Source organism: Lontra canadensis, unplaced genomic scaffold (genome assembly GCF_010015895.1).
Source record: "Lontra canadensis isolate GAN:19392208 unplaced genomic scaffold, GSC_riverotter_1.0 scaffold6, whole genome shotgun sequence".
Lineage (NCBI taxonomy): Eukaryota > Metazoa > Chordata > Mammalia > Carnivora > Mustelidae > Lontra > Lontra canadensis.
This window is the reverse complement of record NW_022631000.1, coordinates 9391865-9414023: the sequence shown is the minus strand read 5'-3', so window position 1 is coordinate 9414023 and position 22159 is coordinate 9391865. Positions and strand designations below refer to the sequence as shown.

Below are 22159 nucleotides of genomic sequence, written 5' to 3'. Positions count from 1 at the left end.
TTTTATTTATTTATTTGACAGAGAGAGGGATCACAAGTAGGCAGAGAGACAGGCAGAGAGAGAGGGGGAAGCAGGCTCCCCGCTGAGCAGAGAGCCCGATGTGGGGCTCGATCCCAGGACCCTGGGATCATGACCTGAGCCGAAGGCAGAGGCTTAACCCACTGAGCCACCCAGGCGCCCAAGACTCTTAAGCTCATAAAACAAGCTGAGGGTGGCCAGGGGCAGGGGGGCAGGGAGAAGGTGGTGGGGTTATGGATATTGTGGAGGGTATGTGCTATGGTGAGTGTTGTGAAGTGTGTAAACCTGGCGATTCACAGACCTGTACCCCTGGGGCTAATAATACATTATATGTTTATAAAAGATTAAAAATTAAAAAAAAAGAATTTCCATCCTTTATTATAACATTTTCTTGCTAAGATTTCCTAGGTTCTCATTTGTTTAAAGAGAACTCAATTTTCTTGCTGAAGCACTGTTATGGTGGTTGCTTTAAAATCTTTGTCAGACAATTCTCAAATCTGAATCATCTTTAAGTTGTCTTTTGTTGACTGTCTTTTCTCTTTCATGTTGTGACTATCCTAGTTCTTTGTATACCTAGGTATTTTGGATATTATGAGACTCTGGATTTAATTTTTTTTTTTTTTAAGTGGGAAGACCCCCCTGTGTACTGTGAGGGCTGAGTGGGTGTATATGTTTAGCTTCCCACTCAGCCCTGCTAACAACATCCCACCAAAACTGGACACTGACATTCTGCCTCAAGGCAGATGAATGGTGTAGAAGTTCAGTCTCTCTCTGGTCCCACTGACATTTCCCAAGAAAGTGGGGCACCAACTCACTCTGCTTTTCGCCTCTGTATACGATTAGCTTCCTGTTGGGCCCTACTGATACCAGGGAAGCAGAAAGCAGAGGGCTGACTCACACTGCTTTGTTGCTACAGGGTGGAGAGCAAGAGATCCATATTGGGCCTCTCTGGCATCAGCTGGGAAGATGGGAGAAAACATAGTGCCAACCAGCCCCAGGGGTAAGAACTCAGCTCCCCATGAGGAGGTAGAGGTGAAACCTAGTATTGACTAGTCCCACCTCAGATTGCCCTAAATCTCTCTGGTGCTGGGCAGAGGTAGAGGCTTAGCTTGCTACTGGATCACTGATACTATCCTGGTAACCGGAACACTACCTGCTTTTGTCTGGTGGGGAATGCAAGACCAGCTGGATACTCAGTACTGCTGATACTACCCCAGCAAGGAAACCTGGTTTCTGCTATCTGCCATTGTTGGAACACATTAGGTAGTATGGAACCATTGGTGCTTGACTAGAATAGGTGAATACTGCCAAAAAGGCTTTCTGTTGTTACATCTCCCTTTTCCTGATCCTTTGGATAGAGACAATAAGCTTTTCTCAAAGCTTTATCCCTACCAGTTGGCTGTTCCAGGTTGGTGATTTCTTTGGTACCCTGTATAGGATATACGGGAGGCAGTAACAAAAAGTCACTGTCGTTATCATTCCTCATGTATCAAGGACTCTAGACAGTTCGTTTCCATTTACCATTTAGAGTCTTTCTCTGCTTGTTTGTTGTGTAATATTCAAGGTGTTTTAATTTTAAGCAAGAGGATTTGCAAGGAAGAATACTATTTCTTGGTAGAACTAGAAGTTCCTCTGTTTTAAGTAATTTTAACAAATTAGTCCGTATTCTCCATTAGCTCACAACGTCTGACATGTCTTGGTATCTTCTACATATGCCTTACATAATTCTTCTCACATAATGAGCTCCTGATAAATATTTGGTGAATGCTCCTTGTATGAAGACATATGCGTCCCCTAAAATAGTCTGCTTGTAGTCTCAAGCACACAAAGGGTGCCTGGGTCAGCTATCAGAGTTGAAGAAGGATATCCTCAGATGGTAAAGGAGAGAAGCAGCAGCTCATCTGCATGGATGACATTACTTTTCTGATCATTGATGTTATATAACATATACTTGGATTGGTCATTGCCATCCAAGCTAAAAGACGAAGTTTTGAACCCCAAAGTATGGATTCTTAAGTAACGATAGCCAGCTTAGATTTGCCAAAACCATCTTAGGTCCTCACCTCCTTGAACTTGATGGATCTCTTTGACTCCAGCAGGGATAAGCCAAAGTGTTTTTAACTGAGATTATGTTGTCAGCACTACAGCATCCAGTTTTTCCCCCAAATTTCTTCAAGGTTGGAGGACATCACATATGGAAGAAAATTTAAGACCTAAGTCTGCCAAATATTTCTCCAATTTCATAATTAATATTATGGACTCCTTACTCTAAGCTATTCCCTAGAACTTGTCTATTCTCCCTATTAGCAGTCTAAGAACTCATGGATTTCAAATTAGACTTCATGGACAACTGGTATCCTGTAGCTATTTATTACTATTTATTAAAATAATATGTTACAGGGGCGCCCGGGTGGCTCAGAGGGTTAAGCCTCTGCCTTCGGCTCAGGTCATGATCTCAGGGTTCTGGGTTCAAGCCCCGCATCGGGCTCTTTGCTCAGCGGGGAGCCTGCTTCCCCCTCTCTCTCTGCCTGCCTCTCTGCCTACTTGTGAACTCTTTCTGTCAAATAAATAAAATCTTCAAAAAAATAAAAATAAAAAAATAAAAAATAATATGTTACAAATCATGTTAGTATCTCAACTGATATGACTGGAGACAGTGATTAGTACAAAAAGAATAAAATGAGACACTCATTTTCCCCTATTAAGTCAGAATTTTTAGTCTTAGGTATTTACTACTTAAGAGTGTTAAGGGAATGTTGGAAGGGAAGAGTCTTCAGGAATTTGATTCATTTTTAATCTCTTGGTCTTGGAACACAGAAACTCTGAGAGACCAACATAAAAAAGCATTCAAATGATTTCATGGGTATATTTGAGAAACGTATTCCTCACATGCTATAAAGAAACACCAAATCATCGGTCATATTTTTATAAATTAGAATCATGACCTGAAAGTTAATTATCTTTCTCATGTAATTCTATTATAATCACACTTGTTCAGCCAATACATGTAAGGCTTGATATATAGAGTGAGCACTTGCTTATTTCTCAATCCAGCTGCCAAGGCAAAAATGGTTTTTAAGCAAGTGCAGGCCTGTAGTTGACAGTTCTTAATGTGTAATTATAATGCCACCTAGTGGCTACACAGGGATTATCTTTTAAAGATCATGTTCCTTATGGAGCAAATCCAGAATTTCCTGTTATCAACAGATTTACACTTACTTGGAAACTTTATTGATTCCGAAAGCCACTTGTTGGTTCAGAGATGCAATGATTTTGTCTTTCTTCTTAATCTGCATTTGGTTTTCTTGCCACCGAAAAGTCACTGTTTTCAACTGTCTTTTGAAATCCTGATCAATGAAAATGTTACTTCATAGTTAATTCTGTTCAAATCACCACATATTAAAAAAAAAAAAACAAAAAACCCAGGATCTTCAAAAAAACTACCATTAAATTGAATATTTCAACTACTTCTGACTGGCTTCAGATAGAATGGCAAAAGTACTTACTTCACATTGATAGTACAATTTATAAAGCTGCCTCTGCCGAGCAAGCTTTTCCTTCTCTGTTTCTCCATATTCTGCAGTTACTTTGCTGGTTGAGCCCTAATGAGCAAATGGAATATGAATGCCTTATTTTCCTCTAAAAAACCAATAATTCTTTATTAAAGGGGATTTAAAGTTTCCATCTAACTCCTATTCATGCTTTATGTCTCCATGCAAACATCACTTCTCTGATTGGTTCAGATAAACCCACCTCTCCCCAATTACAGCATTCACTAAATAATCCCACAGTTACTGGTCTACTGCTACTACCACTGGATAACATTACCTGCACGGTTACCATATTTTTAAGCTTTTTTTGGTAATGCCTTTGTTGTTGTAAAAACTGTCTGAGGTGGGCACTTATTATTCCCATTTTAGAGATGATAAAACTGAGTTAAGTAACTTACCCAAGGTTACAAAAAGTGGAGAAGCCTGAATTCTAACTCAGGCAGCCATAAGTGCCCAAACACTTAATTATTACTCAGTACCACCTTAGCTTAATATTCAACTTCTCCGCTGGATTGTAAACACTATGATCACAGGGACCATGTCTTAGCAGAGTTCTTGACATAAAGTGCTAAATATGTTTTGAATAAATGAAGATATAAACATTTTCCAAAATGTGTGTCATACTTTTATTGTATTTTGGAGCCCTCATAGCTATTGAATGAAAACCAAAGGTCCTATATTTAAACTTTAGTCTGACATCCAAAGCTAAGAACATGTCATTTCAGTTAAAATATATGTAACCTATTATTATAATTGGAAAGGGGAAATGAGATATGGCAATTATCAGCCAGGGAATCATTTTTACTAAATGTACCCTTAGACAATCAATATTCCTACATATTACGGAACAGGTTATCATTAAATTACCTTATCATAAAATGATCATTAAATTACCTTAGTATAGAATTCTCATTTAAATGAAGTGATTTTTTAAGTCATGTGCTTTGTCTGATTTAATCACTTTCATGAGTACTTATATACCTATGTACATCATTCCCAACAGTGACTACTACTAAGAAAGGAACCAAAGGGGGGAAAAAACAAAACAAAACAAAACAAAACAAACCACTGTTGTACATTAATATTTCTGTAGACATGTCATGTCTACAACCGGTTTAATTTTTAAAAAATGAAAGCACCTTAGTTTTACAAATTAAGTCAATGGGATTAAGCCAAGTTTTTTTTCCCTTGTGGTACTTGAAAACCTTTCACAAGGAATGCATTTGTATTTAGCACTGTTTAATAGTTAAAGCCAGGAAATGGTTTGAGGGCTAAAGAGAAAAGTTTCAGCTCCTAAGGTTCTTTTTCCCTCTATCTACTCCTGTCCCTAGTCCTTCCTGTTTTTATTTGCTCCTCACAAACACAACACAGACCACTAGGCTGACATGCTGTTCAAAGAGTCAAGGGAAAAACAAAGGCTAACAACTGTTTCTGGAAGAAGGAAGGGAGAGCTGTACCTCTTTCAGTCAGACTTACCTGCTCTATCATGTCCAGAATATGCAGTTCATCCAGGCTATAGAACTTGTCTTCAGTTGCAGAATCCTCTTGAATATCGCTTGCATCATCTTTCATAAATCCACCAACTGGGTGTAGATTTACTTGCTCTTTCTTCAACTGCTCTTCCTTTCCTATCATATTTGGGCTACAATGGTGACATAATCAATGTAATCTTTTATAATGATTGAGTGTTTTTCCTCTAAGCCATAGCTTCCCAAATATTGTACTGGTCTCATGAAATGTTCAGCATCAGAAGGGTTCATGGCTAAAGAAAGTTTAAACCGTGCTCATATTGTGTATTTCTCTTGATGATTCATAATGAATTTATTAAGCATATATGAGATAGCACTCAATTGAGGTACCTATTTTGTTTATCCCAGCGTTTTCAAGAATAAGATCATGGAGTTCATTTTTCAAATAATAATTGTTAACACCAGTTACTTTTAAGGAAACAACACTTTAGGAAATACTGACAAGCCTTTCCACCTCTGCTGTATTATTTTATCATCCCAGCATTCTTGACAAGTACGTTGGTTAATTTGATTAATTTCATTGTTTAGGTCCAGTGTACATTTAGATAGAGGATTGCAAATAGCAACATAAAGTAGATTTAAAAATGGAGGTTTCTTTGGGAATAGGACTTAACAAAAAAAAAAAAGAAAGAAAGAAACCGCAGCAATATGGATTTCAGTAACTAGAAAACCACTAAAAAAAGAATGAAAATACTATAAATGCAATGACAATTAACTCAGTTCTATAACTATGTCTAAAAGTTTAAATGCATGCTACTCTCCTTTCAAATTGGGCTACTATTTATAAATTTCCTTCTTAATCTCATTAAATGATAACAAGAAATAGTACTTTTACTTGTAACATAAATGATTTGATTAGTGAATAGAAAGAAAATAGAGAACTCTAGGATGCATTATTACTTCTTTTAGGCACTGAGACCTGGAAAACACAGGCATCTAATGCTTGCACAGTAACTTGTAAAACACTATAAAATAGTCATTAGGTATCACTAAGGTATTCTAGAATGATTCAAACATTTTGGAAAGTTCAATGAAATCAATTGCTTGTGTAGACCACTGGTTCCCAAACCCAATTAATTTTTCAAATTACCTGAAGAGCTTTTTTAAAATTATTATTTTTGCAGGTACCCCAGCAACTGTAAATACATAGAAAAATCTGTATTTTTGGAAAGCTCCAGAAGATAATTCCTAAATTTTTAAAGTTTACTAATAGGATTGTGATAATATAGGAAAACGTTCATATCAGTAAGATGCAAACTGAACCATGTAGAGGTAAAATTATGTGAAATTTAGGATTGAAAACACTTCAACAAAGAAAATTGTTAATCACAGACCTCTACCCCTGGGGGCAAATAATACATTATATGTTAGTAAAAAAAAAAAAAGGAAGAAGAAAATGTTAAGGGAAGTATGAAGCAAATGTGGAAAAACAGTGTCATTTTTGAATCAGGATAACAGTTACATATATTAATGTAGATGTATATAATTCTCTTTACTTTTATGCATATTTGAAAATTCTCATATGAAAACAAAGGTCCCTGGATAATTTGATAATCATTCAGGTTTGGGTCCACACTGTAGGTAACATAAGCAGAATGACTGACAGCACTGTTTCATTCTTTTGTAAGTTATTTTTATGGCACCTAGATCTGACTTGAAAAAAACAAAAATCAAAAAACTATTGTTCTAGTATTGTTTTGCTCAATTTGTTGACTTGACACAGAGCATGAAAACCCATCTTGGATGATGAACCATTTACTTACCAACCAGATCACTCCATTATCAGTGAGGAAATATCAACTATAAGTGAGGACTTTAAAGTTAAAATGTGTTCTTGCTACCATTTTAAAGATATCCTAATAATTTATGTCCTCACAGTGAATTTTCTAAAGGTACCGATTTTCAATTAACAAACTTTTTGGTGGTTATAATGAATCTCTTCACTACTGTCATCCCTAATTCCATCCTCTAATGCACTCTCATGAATCACATAGTTGTATAATAACAGTGATCTTCAGACACTAACAGGTTGCCAGTGTAAAGGTTCAAAATTCATGGTTAACAGTTGGGATTAAAAACAACAACAAGCTGGGGCGCCTGGGTGGCTCAGTGGGTTAAAGCCTCTGCCTTCGGCTCAGGTCATGGTCTCAGGATCCTGGGATCGAGCCCCGCATCAGGCTCTCTGCTCAGCGGGGATCCTGCTTCCTCCTCTCTCTCTCTGCCTGCCTCTCTGACTACTTGTAATCTCTGTCTATCAAATAAATAAATAAATAAAAATCTTAAAACAACAACAACAACAACAACAAGCTACGGGTTAAATAAACAAACCAAATCAAAACAAACTCTTCTGTAAAGAGTTTGAGGTCATTAGGGCAAATAATGATCTGTTCTTTAAGGTTAAATCTTACCTAAATTTAGATTTGGCTAACCACAATCTAGACTATATTTTAAAAGATTTCTATGCTGGATCCAAATTAATCTTTGAGTAAAAAAGCAGTTAGTACTGGGTGACTCTTGAGTAGCCTTGAATAAAAAGGGTGAGAGATTCTATTCTCCCGAAGTAAATGATAATTGAACTTTTTATTATTCTGTTAAAAAGTGGTAAGTTATTAAGACAAGGGATTGTACTTTATTTTAAAACACTTTCCAAGGCAAGGCTGTGTCATACTGGCAAAGCAGACCTTGAAAACAGTAAGAAAATTTTAAAAATTAAATAAATGCTTACCCTTGCTCTTCTTTTGATTCCTTATTCTGAAAAACAACATCAGGAATTAGTAATATATATGAACTATGTCTGTACAGCATAATGATGTGAACCACATTTAGATCAGTGTTTCTCAAACTTTTTTGACCACAATCGAAATAAAGCATTTCACATCATAATGTAAATGCACTTATATATAGAACTTTATACATAAGTACAAAACTGAAATTTAAGTTCCACCAAATAAACTTTACCCATAGTATATGTGTTATGGAGTGTATGTTTGTGCCCTAATTCATACACTGAAACCCTAATTCCCTAGTGTGATGGTAACTGGAGGTAGGACTACTGGAAAGTAATTAGGTTTAGATGATGCTATGAAGTCCTCATGATGGAATTAGTGCCCTTATAAGAAGAGACCCAGAGCTAGATCTCTTGCTCTTGTGTATGCTCTCTTTCTCTCCACAATGTAATGATACAGCAAAAAGTTAGCCATCTGCAAACTAAAAGGGCCCTCATCAGAGACCAAGTCTATTGGTACCTTGATCTTGGACTTCCCAGACTCTAAAACTATGAAAAATAAATAAATGTTTGTTGCTTAAACCACCTAGTCCATGGCAGTTTGTCATAGCTGCCTGAACTAAGACACTGTGATGAATTCTGAAGCTTTTTTTATTCCTACTAATTCTATCTATTTTATACAATGGTAGTTGTGACCCACTAAGTTGATTTTGTAATCCAGCACTGAGTCATGAGACAACTTAAAAATTATTGATTCAGGGGCATCTGGGTGGCTCAGTGGGTTAAAGCCTCTGCCTTCAGCTCAGGTCATGATCCCAGGGTCCTGGGATCCAGCCCCACATCGGGCTCTCTGCTCAGCAGGGAGCCTCCTTTCCTTTCTCTCTCTCTGCCTGCCTCTCTGCCTACTTGTGATCTCTATCTGTCAAATAAATAAAAAAAAATCTTAAAAAAAAAATTATTGATTCAGATATTGGAAATAAGTACTGCAGCTGTGTTTGCACCTACTAGTAATCTTAGGACAGAGTATGTGTAATTCTCCTTTAAGGAATACTATACTAACTACAAGAGTTCTTGAAAAATCTACACATAAGGTAAAAGCAGACTGTTATATTAAGAAATCTTACAGAAAAAGAAGTGTTAGGGAGATCACAATGTTAAAAAATGTTAAATGTTAAAAAACCCTGAATTTTAACTTCATTAAAGTAAAATTATAAAGGCAACATACTATATAAAGGTAATATCAATGACAACACATACTAATTAAGACTATTAATTACTTTTATACATTACCCTTCTATTAAGAGTTTAATTGCTTTTATATAAATTAGAGTATTAACTTCTACTACTACCTCTTACTTACAAGAAACTTCAGGGTCTTCTTCCCCACAAATTTCATGATTTGTTTTGCTTTATTTCTATATACTAAGAGAATTTTTGCATTTCAGTGTCTGATCAATGTCCAGTGCCAATATGATTCTATGATTCAGAATTATCAACTCCTACCTTGGTTCCAGTGTACCTGAATAACTGAATGGAAAGATATCTGGTTGTTCATAATGAACACCTAGTATAGCTGATTAATTTCTGGAACTTTTTAGGTCTTCCCATGACAACTTTTTTCAACACATTCATCAGTCTGTTCGACACTCATGTTCGACACTCATCTCAGCAACTTCCCTCCTGTAGAGAGTACACCCAATTTGAAGGGCTAGATTTACTTCCTGCCAGGTTTCTTTTTTTCCCAAAGGCTTCTATTCTTCTGCCATCTGCTTTACTTCCCTTTTCCATCCTTAACCCTTAATTCCCCTGGATGGGAGGTGGGAATAGGAAGGAGGACCTACTTAACTCCCAAAAGACTTATTTATAATTTGAATATATTAGAGGGTGAATACGAAATTCCTAAATGAAGAAAGAGTAACTACAAAGTCTATCTACTAGTTACAAGTTATCTGTACTGTCCCCTCTATTTGCTATACAAATTTTACTTTTTATCATATTCTTCCAGAGTCTCTGATAGATCTTTGTAGGACTTCAACCAATGTTAGGTAGAGATATTGCAAAACAAATCAAAACATATCATTAACAGAGGACATATCTTCATTCATAGGGACGACTTTGTTCTTATTCTGCTTAACACAAGCTAATTTCTGCTAGAATGTTTCTTGAGGAAAACTCCCGATTAGAGAATGTGATTGAGTTAGCTTTTTACAACAGGTTGTTTACACTGTAACTAGAAAATTCTTTGTACCTACAATAACGAAGTATATTAATAGGACAATTTCTGTAAAACAGTCCTATGTAAAAATTTCAGCATTTTTAAGTCATATACTTTAAAATTTAGATAAAGAAGATATAAGATCTCTCTTTTAATGTTCAAATCTTATCTTGATAAAATTATCTTCAAAGTATCTCAACTTCTAATAAAATAAATTGGAGAAAAAAACTTAGGTTGTTATAAACAATAAAAAAAATCCTGACATTTAATAAGATTTTCAGTATTACTAGCATGTGAAGTTTTGAGCTGTGTTTACACTTATTTCCATTTGTGTTTACTCCCTGTTTAATTTCAATTTGACATAAAAGTGGGACTTTCTACATTTAACTAAAATTGAGAATCTGAGTACCACATTTTAATTTTTGGAAGAAACAAACTATGTACCTTCGGTCTGACAGCTGTGGATTTACTTGGCCAGCTTTATGAAATATTAGACCTGGTATTTATTAATGTTTGGCAAAAATTTAAAAATATCAGCTAAAATAACAGACCAGATCGTGTTTTGTCATACAAGAATTGACTAAAAATAAGCCTTTTTTTAAAATTTATTTTTTTTCCATTAAAAAATTTTTTTAAATTATGTGGTTAGTCACCATATAGTATTTCATTAGTTTTTGATGTAGTGTTCCAACATTCATTGTTTGAAAAGTAAGTCTTCTTATTCATCTTTTAAAAAATATAACTTAATTTTCAAAATAACTTTTTGAATGAAATGGTAAGTTATAATAAATGCTGGTTATAAATATGGAAATAATAATGATATTTTATTGATCAGAGCATAAATAACCTTTATTTTGTCCTTCACCGAAGTGTTTTATAACTTCCCCTTCATTGTGTTAAATTTCATTTATGATTAAAATCTGTATATACTCCCAAAAGACTAGGTAATAGGGGCTTACCAGATTGCACTTGGGCAAATATTCTCACTGAATTTATTATATAATCTACAGAGTACAACTAGATTTTAAGTAGATGTTTCAGGCCAGAAAATAAAATTTTTTTTTTTCACTATAAAGTTTGCAAAGCATAATGGGTAGCTCTATGCTTGATTAAAAAAAAAAAAAAAAACCAAAAACAAAAAAAACACCTCTTGAGTCCAAATTCATAGGAATCTACAAACATAAAGAGTGAATCAAACTGTAAATGAACTTTGGTAATCATGATATGTCAATGTAGGTTAACGAACTGTAACAAATGTACCACTCTGCTGGGGGATGTTGATAACGGGGAAAGTTATTCATGTGTGAGGGTCAGAGATATATGGAAAACCTCCGTACCTTCCCTTCAATTTTGCTCTGAACAACAACAATAAAATTGCCCCAGAAATACAGTCATAGTTAAATAAAAATTAAGCCAAAAACAAGACTCAACTTTCCTTTGTAATTTTCCAAGCAATTAAGAGTTTTTTGCTAAAACTGCTATAGACAGTAACAAGAAGTTGTTTTATTTTGCAACTGGCAAAATAAAGAAAAGGAATGAATGAAGCTTCCTGAATTTGTACCATTTTTACACATTACTGCATTATTGAGAGTCTTGGACACAAAAAAGAAAATCAACATTTATTAAGGTTTTGAAAAATGCATCTGAATATGTCACTAAAAATATGATAAGAGGCAGTTTTTCAAACACTGAGTAGGCATTTTTTAAATGAGAATGGCATGCAGAAATTAGTGAAATTTCCAAATAACTACTTCAGTTTCTCATTTGTATATTTAAATGTGTAATTGTGATTTAGGCAAGTGAAACAGGATACACTGTGAGTTTAAATCAATCAGGATCATATATAGACTTCTCTATAGCCACATATTCAATAAACCATTGATATTTCTAAGTCAGTTATGCTATATGTCTACTTGAATTAATTTTAAGTTCTAACAGTGAATCCATGTATTAAATCTAAGTGTTCATAATTAGACATACCTCTATTATAATGCTAATACAGTCACTTACCTTTTTATTCTTAGTCTTTTTCTTTTTCTTTGGTTTACTCTTAACCTGACCAAAAAAAAAAAAAAAAAAATCAATTAATACGCAATTCAAACTACACAATAAGTTATTTTGCAAAATATATTTCCTCTAACCACTGAAGTCTTTTATCTTCTAATATTAAATATCACATTCTCTTCCTAGATTCTACAGAAAATTATTTTCATTTTCACTTTGATTTTAATCTCAGTCTCCTGCTCTTGAGAATTCATTTATCTATAAAGGGATAACATATCAATGAATAGGCTATAGAAAAAAAGCTCAGAGGTCCTCATTTGCATATGTGCATGCATGAGCAACAAAGGAGGAAAGGACTTTAAAAAAATCAACATATTCAAGTCCATAAGAGGAAAAACTAAGTCTGGGAGTAATTTAGTGACCATATAATAACTGTTGAAGAAATACAGAGATTCCATCCTGCATGATTTTAATTCTACCCTTGTGCAAATGGCACTGAAATATCCCTGTTTGCTTCTTTCTCTCTTCTATTCCCCATTATGCTGTCTTCTACTTTCTATTAACTCCCAATTACTCAGGATGAAGAAACATGTTCATAAATCTAGCATAGTGCCTGGCACATAACAAGTGGTCAGTAAATGGGGGCAAAATAAAAGGTTAAGGCAGGAAAGATTTTGGAAGAAGTACCAGGGAAAGAAGCATTCCAATTCAAGCTCTATGTAAACACTATGATAAACATGAACTAAGATCATCTGGGATGCTGTAAGTATAGCACATGCAACAAACTAAAGGCCCTGATTAAGTTCTAATTTAAATATTAATGAGAGCTTATACTTCCTGGAGATCTTTAACAGATTCTGTTGAAGATTCACTGGGTATCGATGCTCCATCTTTATTCATTTCTGCTAACTGTATTTCAGGGTTTGATTTCACGTTTATATTATACTCCATGAGGGGTGGACTTAGCTCTTCTTCCTCGTTCTGTAATTCTTCTATTTCAATACCTAAATGTTAAAAATAAAAACACTCAAAATCGGGCTGCATACAGTTTTTGCCTCATCACTATTATAAACATATCTCTCCCCCAATAAAACACCATCCCAGGAACAGAAATAGAAGACATCTTACTCTGTTCTACTACTAGATGAAAATGAAATGCCCATTTGTCAATGACCAGATAGGTACAGATACTAGCCTAGAACCAATCAATACAAACCCAAATGCTAAGATACTTTACTATTATCTTAAGTAGACTCTAAATATTAGATAATCTAGAACTTAAGTCGACTCTAAATAATAAGTTTTTGAGGATCCTGACATTGACCTTAATACTGCAACTAGTATAATTTTAGGATAATGAATATTCTTTATTTGTAACTTAAACATTTTTATTGTTTAAGTATAATTTTACTCCAAACAAAACCCATGGTGTTGTTTTCTCATGTATAATTTTACTTGCACAATATGAATTGCATTAAAAAAACACACACGCACAAAGAGCACAAAAATGGAAATTAAAAAAATCAGCAATTCACCACTTGGCAAAAAGAGTATATAGTTTAACAATGGATAATTAACCAGATAAAAGCTACATAAGCTAAAGAGTAGCATATCTGAGCAGGTAGAGCAAGCAGGTAGACATTTCTGCCTAAGTGTCCAATGTGTTAAAAAGTTAACAAACTATATTGGGTAAATCCTGCAGCACATGCACTAAGACCAAAGCAGAGTAAAAAGGCTCATACTACATTCAGCTGACCAGTAGTAGTATGACCACATGATTTTCCAAGCTTAGAACAACAAACAATTATAGTTTATCATACAGTTTATCTGACCAAATAAAATGCCTGTAAGTCTCCCCTAGCTGTCCCAAGTTGAAAGGTCACCCAGGCACTTTATTTTTAAACATACTTACGTTGACTGCCTGTTATTGACTGTAGAGCAATTCCTATGATACATAAAGAAAAAATTTAAGATGTACAACTGCAAATGCAACCAAAAAATATCTGACTGGGACTAAGAAAAGTCAGAAGATTTATACACTGCACCAATTACTTTTATAACTAACTGGTAGCCAATTATAACATGAGGTTATAAACTCATGTTTAGAAAAAGAAAACAAAATTTTTATAGTTCATAATAGATAATGCACATTCTCATAATTTAAGAAGTCTAAGGTAATGAAGTAATAATAGTCAATTATGAAGTAGACCTCCATTGAAAGTTTGAGCATTTTTTTTTAGCAATATGAATTATCCTGATCGGTCTTCTCTCTTTCTTGCCCATTAATATTTATTAAGCACCTACAATGCATCAGGCCCTATTCGGCTCTAGATATTGAATGATGAAGAAATAAAACAACCTTTACAGTGATTCAGTGGGAACAGTGGATATTAACCAAACAAATGAAAATAGCAATTGTAATAACTACTAGGAAAGAGACAGAAGATACTAGGATAGCCTCTATTAAAAAGACTTGGAAGTTTTTCAGTCTACCAAAGTGAGAAAAGACTGCCTGAAATGCTTTGAATTTATTTAGTGCTCAAGTATTTCCCAAATATTACCTTTATTCTCATTTGTTATTAAAAATCTCAATAAAGTAAATGTAAAAAAAAAGTCTCTTATTTTAAGTCAAGGGTTCTTGCATGACTTTCTCATATCATGAAAGTCAGCATTTTCTTCTTTTATGCTCAAAGAAATCTCTTAAAGGTTAAGCAGGAAAACATAATGGGATCCCAGAACCTTAGTAAAAGGATTGTTATTGGGGCCTAGCAATTATCTCTGAAGAAAATCTGGACCAGTTCAGCAATTACTGGAAACCTAGTAAGCTGTATGGTTACATAGTATTAGTGTGGTCATCAGCTGCTCACTAGGTAATACAACTAATAACCTGGGACTAGGTAAAGTCACTCAAAATAGCACAGTACAGGTTTCGGTGATGCTGAGATGCCTTGAACTCAACTCTCTGTGATGGCAAATGAGAAGCTATCCAGGAATGTTGAAGAGGAGATACAAAGTCTTTCCTATATCAAGAGACAATGTCCGGGAAGGGCTACTGCTGACCTTGAATACTTGCATAAACATTGTTTGTTTGTTTGTTTGTTTTAAATTACTCATGGGCATGGCCAATGGACAACTATCAAACTTTTAAACTAAATATCATGGTTCTGCTGGAAAGGAGGAGAAAACATATACCCCCAGTATCTAAAAGGGTATCCTTGAAACACATGGAACCTGTTTTCCATGGTTTTCCTTAATTTTATAGTAGTGATAACCTTCAACAATTCCTTTCTAAAAACAAGAACTCAACAAGTCAAGAGGAATCCTCTTGAATTGTTAACTTTCTCCTACTTTGATCTCAATAAGGCAAAACTTTTTAGTTCCTGCATTATAATATGTTTTTATGTTTCTATACCTTTATTCTTGTTTTCTTCTGAAATGTCCTTCTCCATCTTCTTCACTGGGCTAATTTTTACATGTCATTTAAAAATTCCTTAAATATTACACTCTCCAGAAAGGTTTTCTTGGACTCTCTTAGGGCAGGATTTCCCATGGTATTCTGGAACATTTCTAGCACTACGATTTTTATGAGTTTCTTGATGAGTCTATCCTCCCAAGAATGTGAATTCACTGAATCTCCTGCCCTTAACCTTGTTGTCTGGCACATGGCAGATACTCAGTGAAGATTTACCAGGTGAAGTAAGTAATTATTTTGTACCTTGTTGATAGCAGGATAACATCCTCTGGATGATTTCTGGTACTGGTATGCCTAGGTAGATGGACAGTTGATGGTAATCGAGGGAGATATTCTCAATGGGATTCTCCTTCACTTTCTCAATATCCTCTTGCTTCATCCCGAGGCGCAGAAGAATATCTGAAACTTTTTTCCAAATTGAATTGAATTGTGACTCAGTGAGACCATTCATCAAAATCTCACTAAGGAGGATATCCCTGTATTTGCACAGCCTCAAGATGTCTGCAGACTTAGAGAGATCAGAAGATGTTGGTTCCATATTCCAGCCTTTTTTGGGTGCAGGGAATACATTCAAATGCTTTATGAGAGCTAAGAGGAGGTACAAGTCAAACTGTTTGGACTGTGGTAGCTCCTTGTTTGGGGGATAAAGCAGATGCCATGCTCCACCCAAAGGGTGATTGGTCCAAAGATGGTTGTAGTAGGGTTCCAGCACATTCTTGTGTATAAGAAGCTCTTTTTTCAAAAGAGGGGGTGGCATAGCCTCATCAAATATTTGCCGGACAATGTCAGTACCAGAAATGATAATTATATGAAGCAGGTGATAGAAATAATTATAATCAAGTTTGAAGATAGGCATTTCATCTGAAAATGAATTTTGAGAAGTCAAAACATTCCACATTAATGCTCTTTTTCCATGTGGTCTCTTGTATTACATCCTAAGCTCCTGTAGGACAGGGACTATTCCAAAAGAATGAAGTACAATACAGTGCTTTGCCATAGCCAGTGCTCAATAAGCATGCTGCTGTCTAGCTGTCAAAAAATCCCAACAAAAACAATATATTCCCAAGCAAAAGTAATCACAAAGACTAATCACACAGAAGCCTTTCAACCATCCAGGGTTTTGTTCAAGTAAGTGAGCTTTGGCAACCAAATGGCATAAAAAGTATTAAGCCTTTGAAAATTCTGAAGACGCTCAAGAATGGTAACTGCCAGTGTTTAATTATACTTTATTTAAGCAACTACATTTTATCTTAATCAGCACTGTCCAGTAAAACTTTCTGTGATAAAAATGTCTTAAGATTTGGTCTACTGCCACTGAACACCAGAAATGCTGCTTTTTTGACAAAGGAACTGAATCTGAATTATATCTAATTTTTATTAATTTAAATAGCCACATATGGCTAGTGGCTACCATATTAGACAGTACAGAGCTTTATTAAAAAACATAAAGTGACTTAATGCCTTACTACTGGAAGTGTAGTCCATAGGCCAGCAGTGGCATCCGTAAGGGAGCCTCTTAGAAATTCAGAATCTTAGCATCCCTCCCATCACCCCCCCCAACCCAGAGCTACTGAATTGGCACCTATGTTTTAACAAAATCACCAGATGATTTAAATATATATTAAAGTTTCAGACACGCTGACCTGATGATGATGTTCTTACCCTCTCAAAAAACAAATTAATGACTAAGTTTATTAAGTTTATTATTAAGATATTTCATCAATGAAATGGAATAAAACATAAGAATGAACTACTTTGTATTTTCCTAGTTTAACAGCACTTCCAAAGAAGGAGAGTAGACTGAGATGAATTAGAAAATAATAAGAACTTGATATATGATGGTATATTTTTATATAAGTATCCAAATATGTATTTGTCATAAAATGCAGCTTTATTATTTTATCCTTCATGAGTCTATGTTTTGAGAAATTTTAAAACTAATATTCTTGTTTGATGTACTTGACACATTGTGGAGGCAAGCAAGGTTACAAAGCAAAAGGCCCAAGGAGCTTTCTCTCAGTGGCCAAATAAGACGCTAACTGGGATCAAGAACATTCATTTCCCCCTAGCAAGAAGGACTAGCACCAAACTATTCTTCCATGGGAGTAGGAGCCCGAAAGTATCCAAGTGCTAAGTGGCTGGCATTTCTTAGCATACTGCTGAACAGCGGGCACCTAAGTTTAGACTACTTGGCTTTGAGCCCAAAATTTTAGCTCTATTAACAGGGAATGCAACAAGAAGAGATGTTGGTAGGTAACACCTGCTGGAGTCCAATCTTACTGGGTAGGGGCAGTTTTATATACACTAGACCTAACAAACTTCTCTACAGGATGCCAAGGTAATATAAAACCCACACACTTGCTGATTTCTGTCCATGAATTCCAGCCTATGCCAAGTGATGCTTACTTAGTGTAAACCCAAGCCCAGTGAGTGACAAACATAAACACATGGTTGTTAACACACGATATTGTACAGAACAAGTCAAAACTTTTAATACGGTTTTCAAGAGGAGGCATAGAAGAATAAAACAGTACCTTTTGTACTAAATTTTAAACTGATCTTCGGTCTTATATCAGTATCAGTAATTTTCAGAGACATTAACTTTTTATAACTGCAAGTAGAAAAAAATTAAGTTACAGTTAATAACAAAGTCAGTCAAGATTTCTGGCATCAGCATGGCTAAGTAAGTGAGCACTTTCTTTTCCGCCTTCTCCTGGAAAAACTTAAAAACAAAGGAGAAAAGGGAATGAACAAAATGCACCAACAATGACAACCCCACGTTGTCATTTTCATTGGAATTATGAGAAAAATAGATTTGCTAGATTTCACACCAAAAAAGAAAAAAAAAATCATGTGACTAGCTTATTTGTAAAAAGGCTGTATGCCAGCAGAAACATTGTTAAAAAAAACAGCAAATCTATAGCTCAGTTGGGACCCCCCCTCCAACATAAGATCTTTCTACCAATCATTATTCCAAGGAAATCCAACTCATTCAATGACTAGTTATATAAAAAGAAAAAAAGAAGGCAGCAACGAAGAAACCAGCATAACAGCAATACAAATAACTAGAAAAAAAAATGAGGTTAAAAGTAGCAAAATTTATTAAATAAATGAAACACTAAGTAAATGTTGCCATAAAACAGATGAGAAACTTGAGACTTGGCACTGAGATGAACTTTCCCACAGAAAACAAAACAAACAAAAAAAAAATGGGACAATACCACCACAGAATGTTTAATGAGGACAGAGATTTTGGTGGTGCTTGTTGTTAACTACTTTATCTCCAGCACCGTAACACTGCCAAACATCCACTATGCTGGAAACATTTTTAACTCTAACAGTATGAATTACTGGTGAAGGTACTGAGTAAAAGGAATTTTGGTGGTGGGAGAGTCAATTGGTAAAACCACTGTAGCAAACAGTTCAGCAAAACCTACTAAAGTTGAAGATAAGGACGGAAGGCCTAACCAGTTCTACTCCTAGGTATAAATTCTGGAAAACTTTCTGTACATATACATTTGGACACATGTCCAAGCATGTTCATCATAGCCTTATTTGCTACAGCTGGAATTCATAAATAACCCATATATCTACCAGTGTACTTAAAGTAGTACAGCCATACAATAAAATTATAGCAATAAAATGGAAAAACTATAATAAGAATGTATCACACAAGTAATGTATAGGTAAGCATAAAAAACATAAGTGCTTAAATGTATATAAAGTTTAAAACAGAAAAAAATTAAATTATAAGTAACAATATATTATGCAATTTACATCTAGAAATAAAACATGACAACAATAGCACAACAGATGGGAAGAAATGGAAACATATGATAAGATTCATACATGCTCTGTGATATAGTTTTTGAAAATGGACTTTGAAAAGTTAAAAATGAAAGCTAATTGGGGGAAATCAGAGGGGGAGATGAGCCATAAGAGACTGTGGACTCCAAGAAACAAACTGAGGGTTTTAGAGGGGAAGAGGGGTAGGAGGATGGGTGAACCTGGTGGTAGGTATTAAGGAGGGCACGTATTGCATGGAGCACTGGATGTTGCACATAAACAATGAATCTTGGAACACTGCATCAAAAACTAATGATGTATTTTATGGTGACTAACACAATTTAAAGAAAAGTTAAAAATGTGTATCACAGATCTTAGATCACAAGAAAGAAAGCAAGAAAAGGAAAAAACCCAGGAAATAAAACAGATGGGGAAAACTGAAAACAACCAGGAAGATGATAGATTTGAATCCAACCATATCAATAACTATAGAAAATTTATATGGGATACATATTCCAATTTAACAGACAGTCATTGTCAAGTTGGATATAAAGAAGCAAGACCTATGCTGTCTATAAAAACTCTCTTTAAATACAGATATATGTAGGTTGAGGTAAATAAATGCAAACAGATACACTATGCATACATTAATCCAAAGAAGATACAAAATGACTAACAGGAAGATGAAAAGGTGCTCAATATCATTAATTATCCAGAAAATGAAAATCAAAACTACAATGAGACATCACCTCACACCTATTAAGAGTAGCTATTATTAAAAACACAAAAGATGATGAGTGTTGGCCAGGATAGGGAGAAATAGGAATCCTTGTGCACTGCTGGTGGGAATGTAAATTGATACAGCCATGAGGGGAAACATTATGGAGGGCCCTCAAAAATTAAAAACAGAATTGAGCCAGCAATCTCACTGTTGGGTATATATTATACACCCAAAGGAAATGAAATCTCTAGCTTGAAGAGATATTTATATTCCCGTGTTCACTGCAGTATTATTTACAATAGCCAAGACATGAAAACAAACTGAATGTCTATCATGGATGAATGGATAAACAAAATATGATTTACACACACACCACACATATACATACACACACACACACACACACACAGGAGTACTATTCAGCTATTTAATAAAAAGGAAATCCAGCGATTTGTGACCACATGGATGAATCTGGAGAGCATTATGCTCAGTGAAATAAGCCAGACAGAGAAAGCCAAATACTATATAATCTCACATATATGTGGGAGCTAAAAATCCCCTGAACTCACAAAAACAGAAAGTGGAATAATGGTTGCCAAGGATGAAGATGTGGGGAAAATGAGTAAGGGGGTCAAACAGGACAAACTGGGGATCCAATTCAAGTGTGCAGCACAGTTACCATAGTTAACAATACTGTTTGTATATTAAAAAGTTAAGAAAGTAGTTGTCTTTTTTTTTTTTTTTAAGATTTTATTGATTTATTCTAGGGAGAGAGAGAGAGAGCATGCATGTGAACAGGGGAGAAGCAGAGGGAGAGAGAGAGAATCTCCAGCAGATTCCACAGAGCCCAACATGGGCCTTGATTTCATGACCCCCAGATCACAACCCTCGCTGAAACCAAGAGTCTGTTGCTCAACTAACTGGAGCCACCCAGGAGCCCCAGAAAGTCGATTTAAAAGTTCTCATCACATACACACACACGTAAAATGTTAATGCATCCATCACCTCACACAGTTAACTAACCTTACTGTGGTAATCATTTCACAATATATATGTATATCATATCAACACTTTGTGCACCTTAAATTTACATAATGTTATATCTTTAAAAAGCTAGGAAAGGGGCACCTGGGTGGCTCAGTTGGTTAAACGTCTGATTCTTGATTTCGGCTCAGGTCATTATCTCAGCGTCCTGGGATCAAGTCCTGTGTGGGGCTTCACATTCAACAGGGTGTCTGTTTGAGAGTCTGTCCCTCTTCCACTGCGTCTCTGCCCACCAACCGTCCCATGTATGCTCTAATAAATAAATCTTAAACTTCTTTAAGATTTCTTATAGGAAAAAAAAGCAGCAATATGTAAAAGATAAATAGATCGTGAGCAATTGTTATTTATCCCAGGAAAGCAAGGTTGATAAAGCATTTCAAAATAAGTGCATGTACCATGTGTCTTGGTGATCACAGCTTTGTAGTAAAGCTTGAAATCAGGCAATGTGATGCCCCCAGTTTTGTTTTTCTTTTTCAACATTTTCTTAGCAATTCAGGGTCTTTTCTGGTTCCATACAAGTATTCTATGGTCAAATAATCTTCGACAAAGCAGGAAAAAATATCCAGTGGAAAAAAGACAGTCTCTTCAATAAATGGTGCTGGGAAAATTGGACAGCTATGTACAGAAGAATGAAACTCATCCATTCTCTTACACCATATACAAAGATAAACTCAAAATGGATAAAAGCCCTTAACATGAGGCAGGAATCTATCAAAATCCTAGAGGAGAACATAGGCAGTAATCTCTTCGACATTGGCCACAGCAACTTCTTTCAAGATATGTCTCCAAAGGCAAAGGAAACAAAAGTGAAAATGAACTTTTGGAACTTCATCAAGACCAAAAGCATCTGCCCAGCAAAGGAAACAGTCAACAAAACAAAGAGGCATCCCACAGAATGGGAGAAGATATTCTCAAATGACACCTCAGACAAAGGGCTGATAGCCAAGACCTATAAAGAACTCCTCAAACTCAACACTCAAAAAACAGGTCAAAAAATGGGCAGAAGACATGAACAGACACTTCTCCAAAGAAGACATACAAATGGCTCACAGACACATGAAAAAATCTTCATCATCATTAGCCATCAGGCAGAT

At 35.2% G+C, this 22159-nt stretch overlaps 1 protein-coding gene across 10 annotated transcripts in view; it reads right to left on the bottom strand.

Annotated features, from left to right (window-relative positions):
- Positions 1-22159, bottom strand: part of DZIP3 (DAZ interacting zinc finger protein 3) — a 117839-nt gene that overhangs the window by 36841 nt on the left and 58839 nt on the right. For 8 of the 10 annotated variants that reach the window (XM_032852124.1, XM_032852130.1, XM_032852128.1 and 5 more), the window contains 9 exons: positions 18049-18125; positions 15758-16375; positions 13955-13987; positions 12877-13046; positions 12049-12093; positions 7824-7849; positions 5046-5211; positions 3525-3620; positions 3238-3365 (listed from right to left, as the gene is read on the bottom strand). In XM_032852124.1, coding sequence (XP_032708015.1) covers positions 3238-3365; positions 3525-3620; positions 5046-5211; positions 7824-7849; positions 12049-12093; positions 12877-13046; positions 13955-13987; positions 15758-16375; positions 18049-18125 — 1359 coding nt within the window. The remainder of the gene's footprint in view (positions 1-3237; positions 3366-3524; positions 3621-5045; positions 5212-7823; positions 7850-12048; positions 12094-12876; positions 13047-13954; positions 13988-15757; positions 16376-18048; positions 18126-22159) is intronic. The other 2 variants (XM_032852131.1, XM_032852132.1) reach the window with 2 other exon arrangements.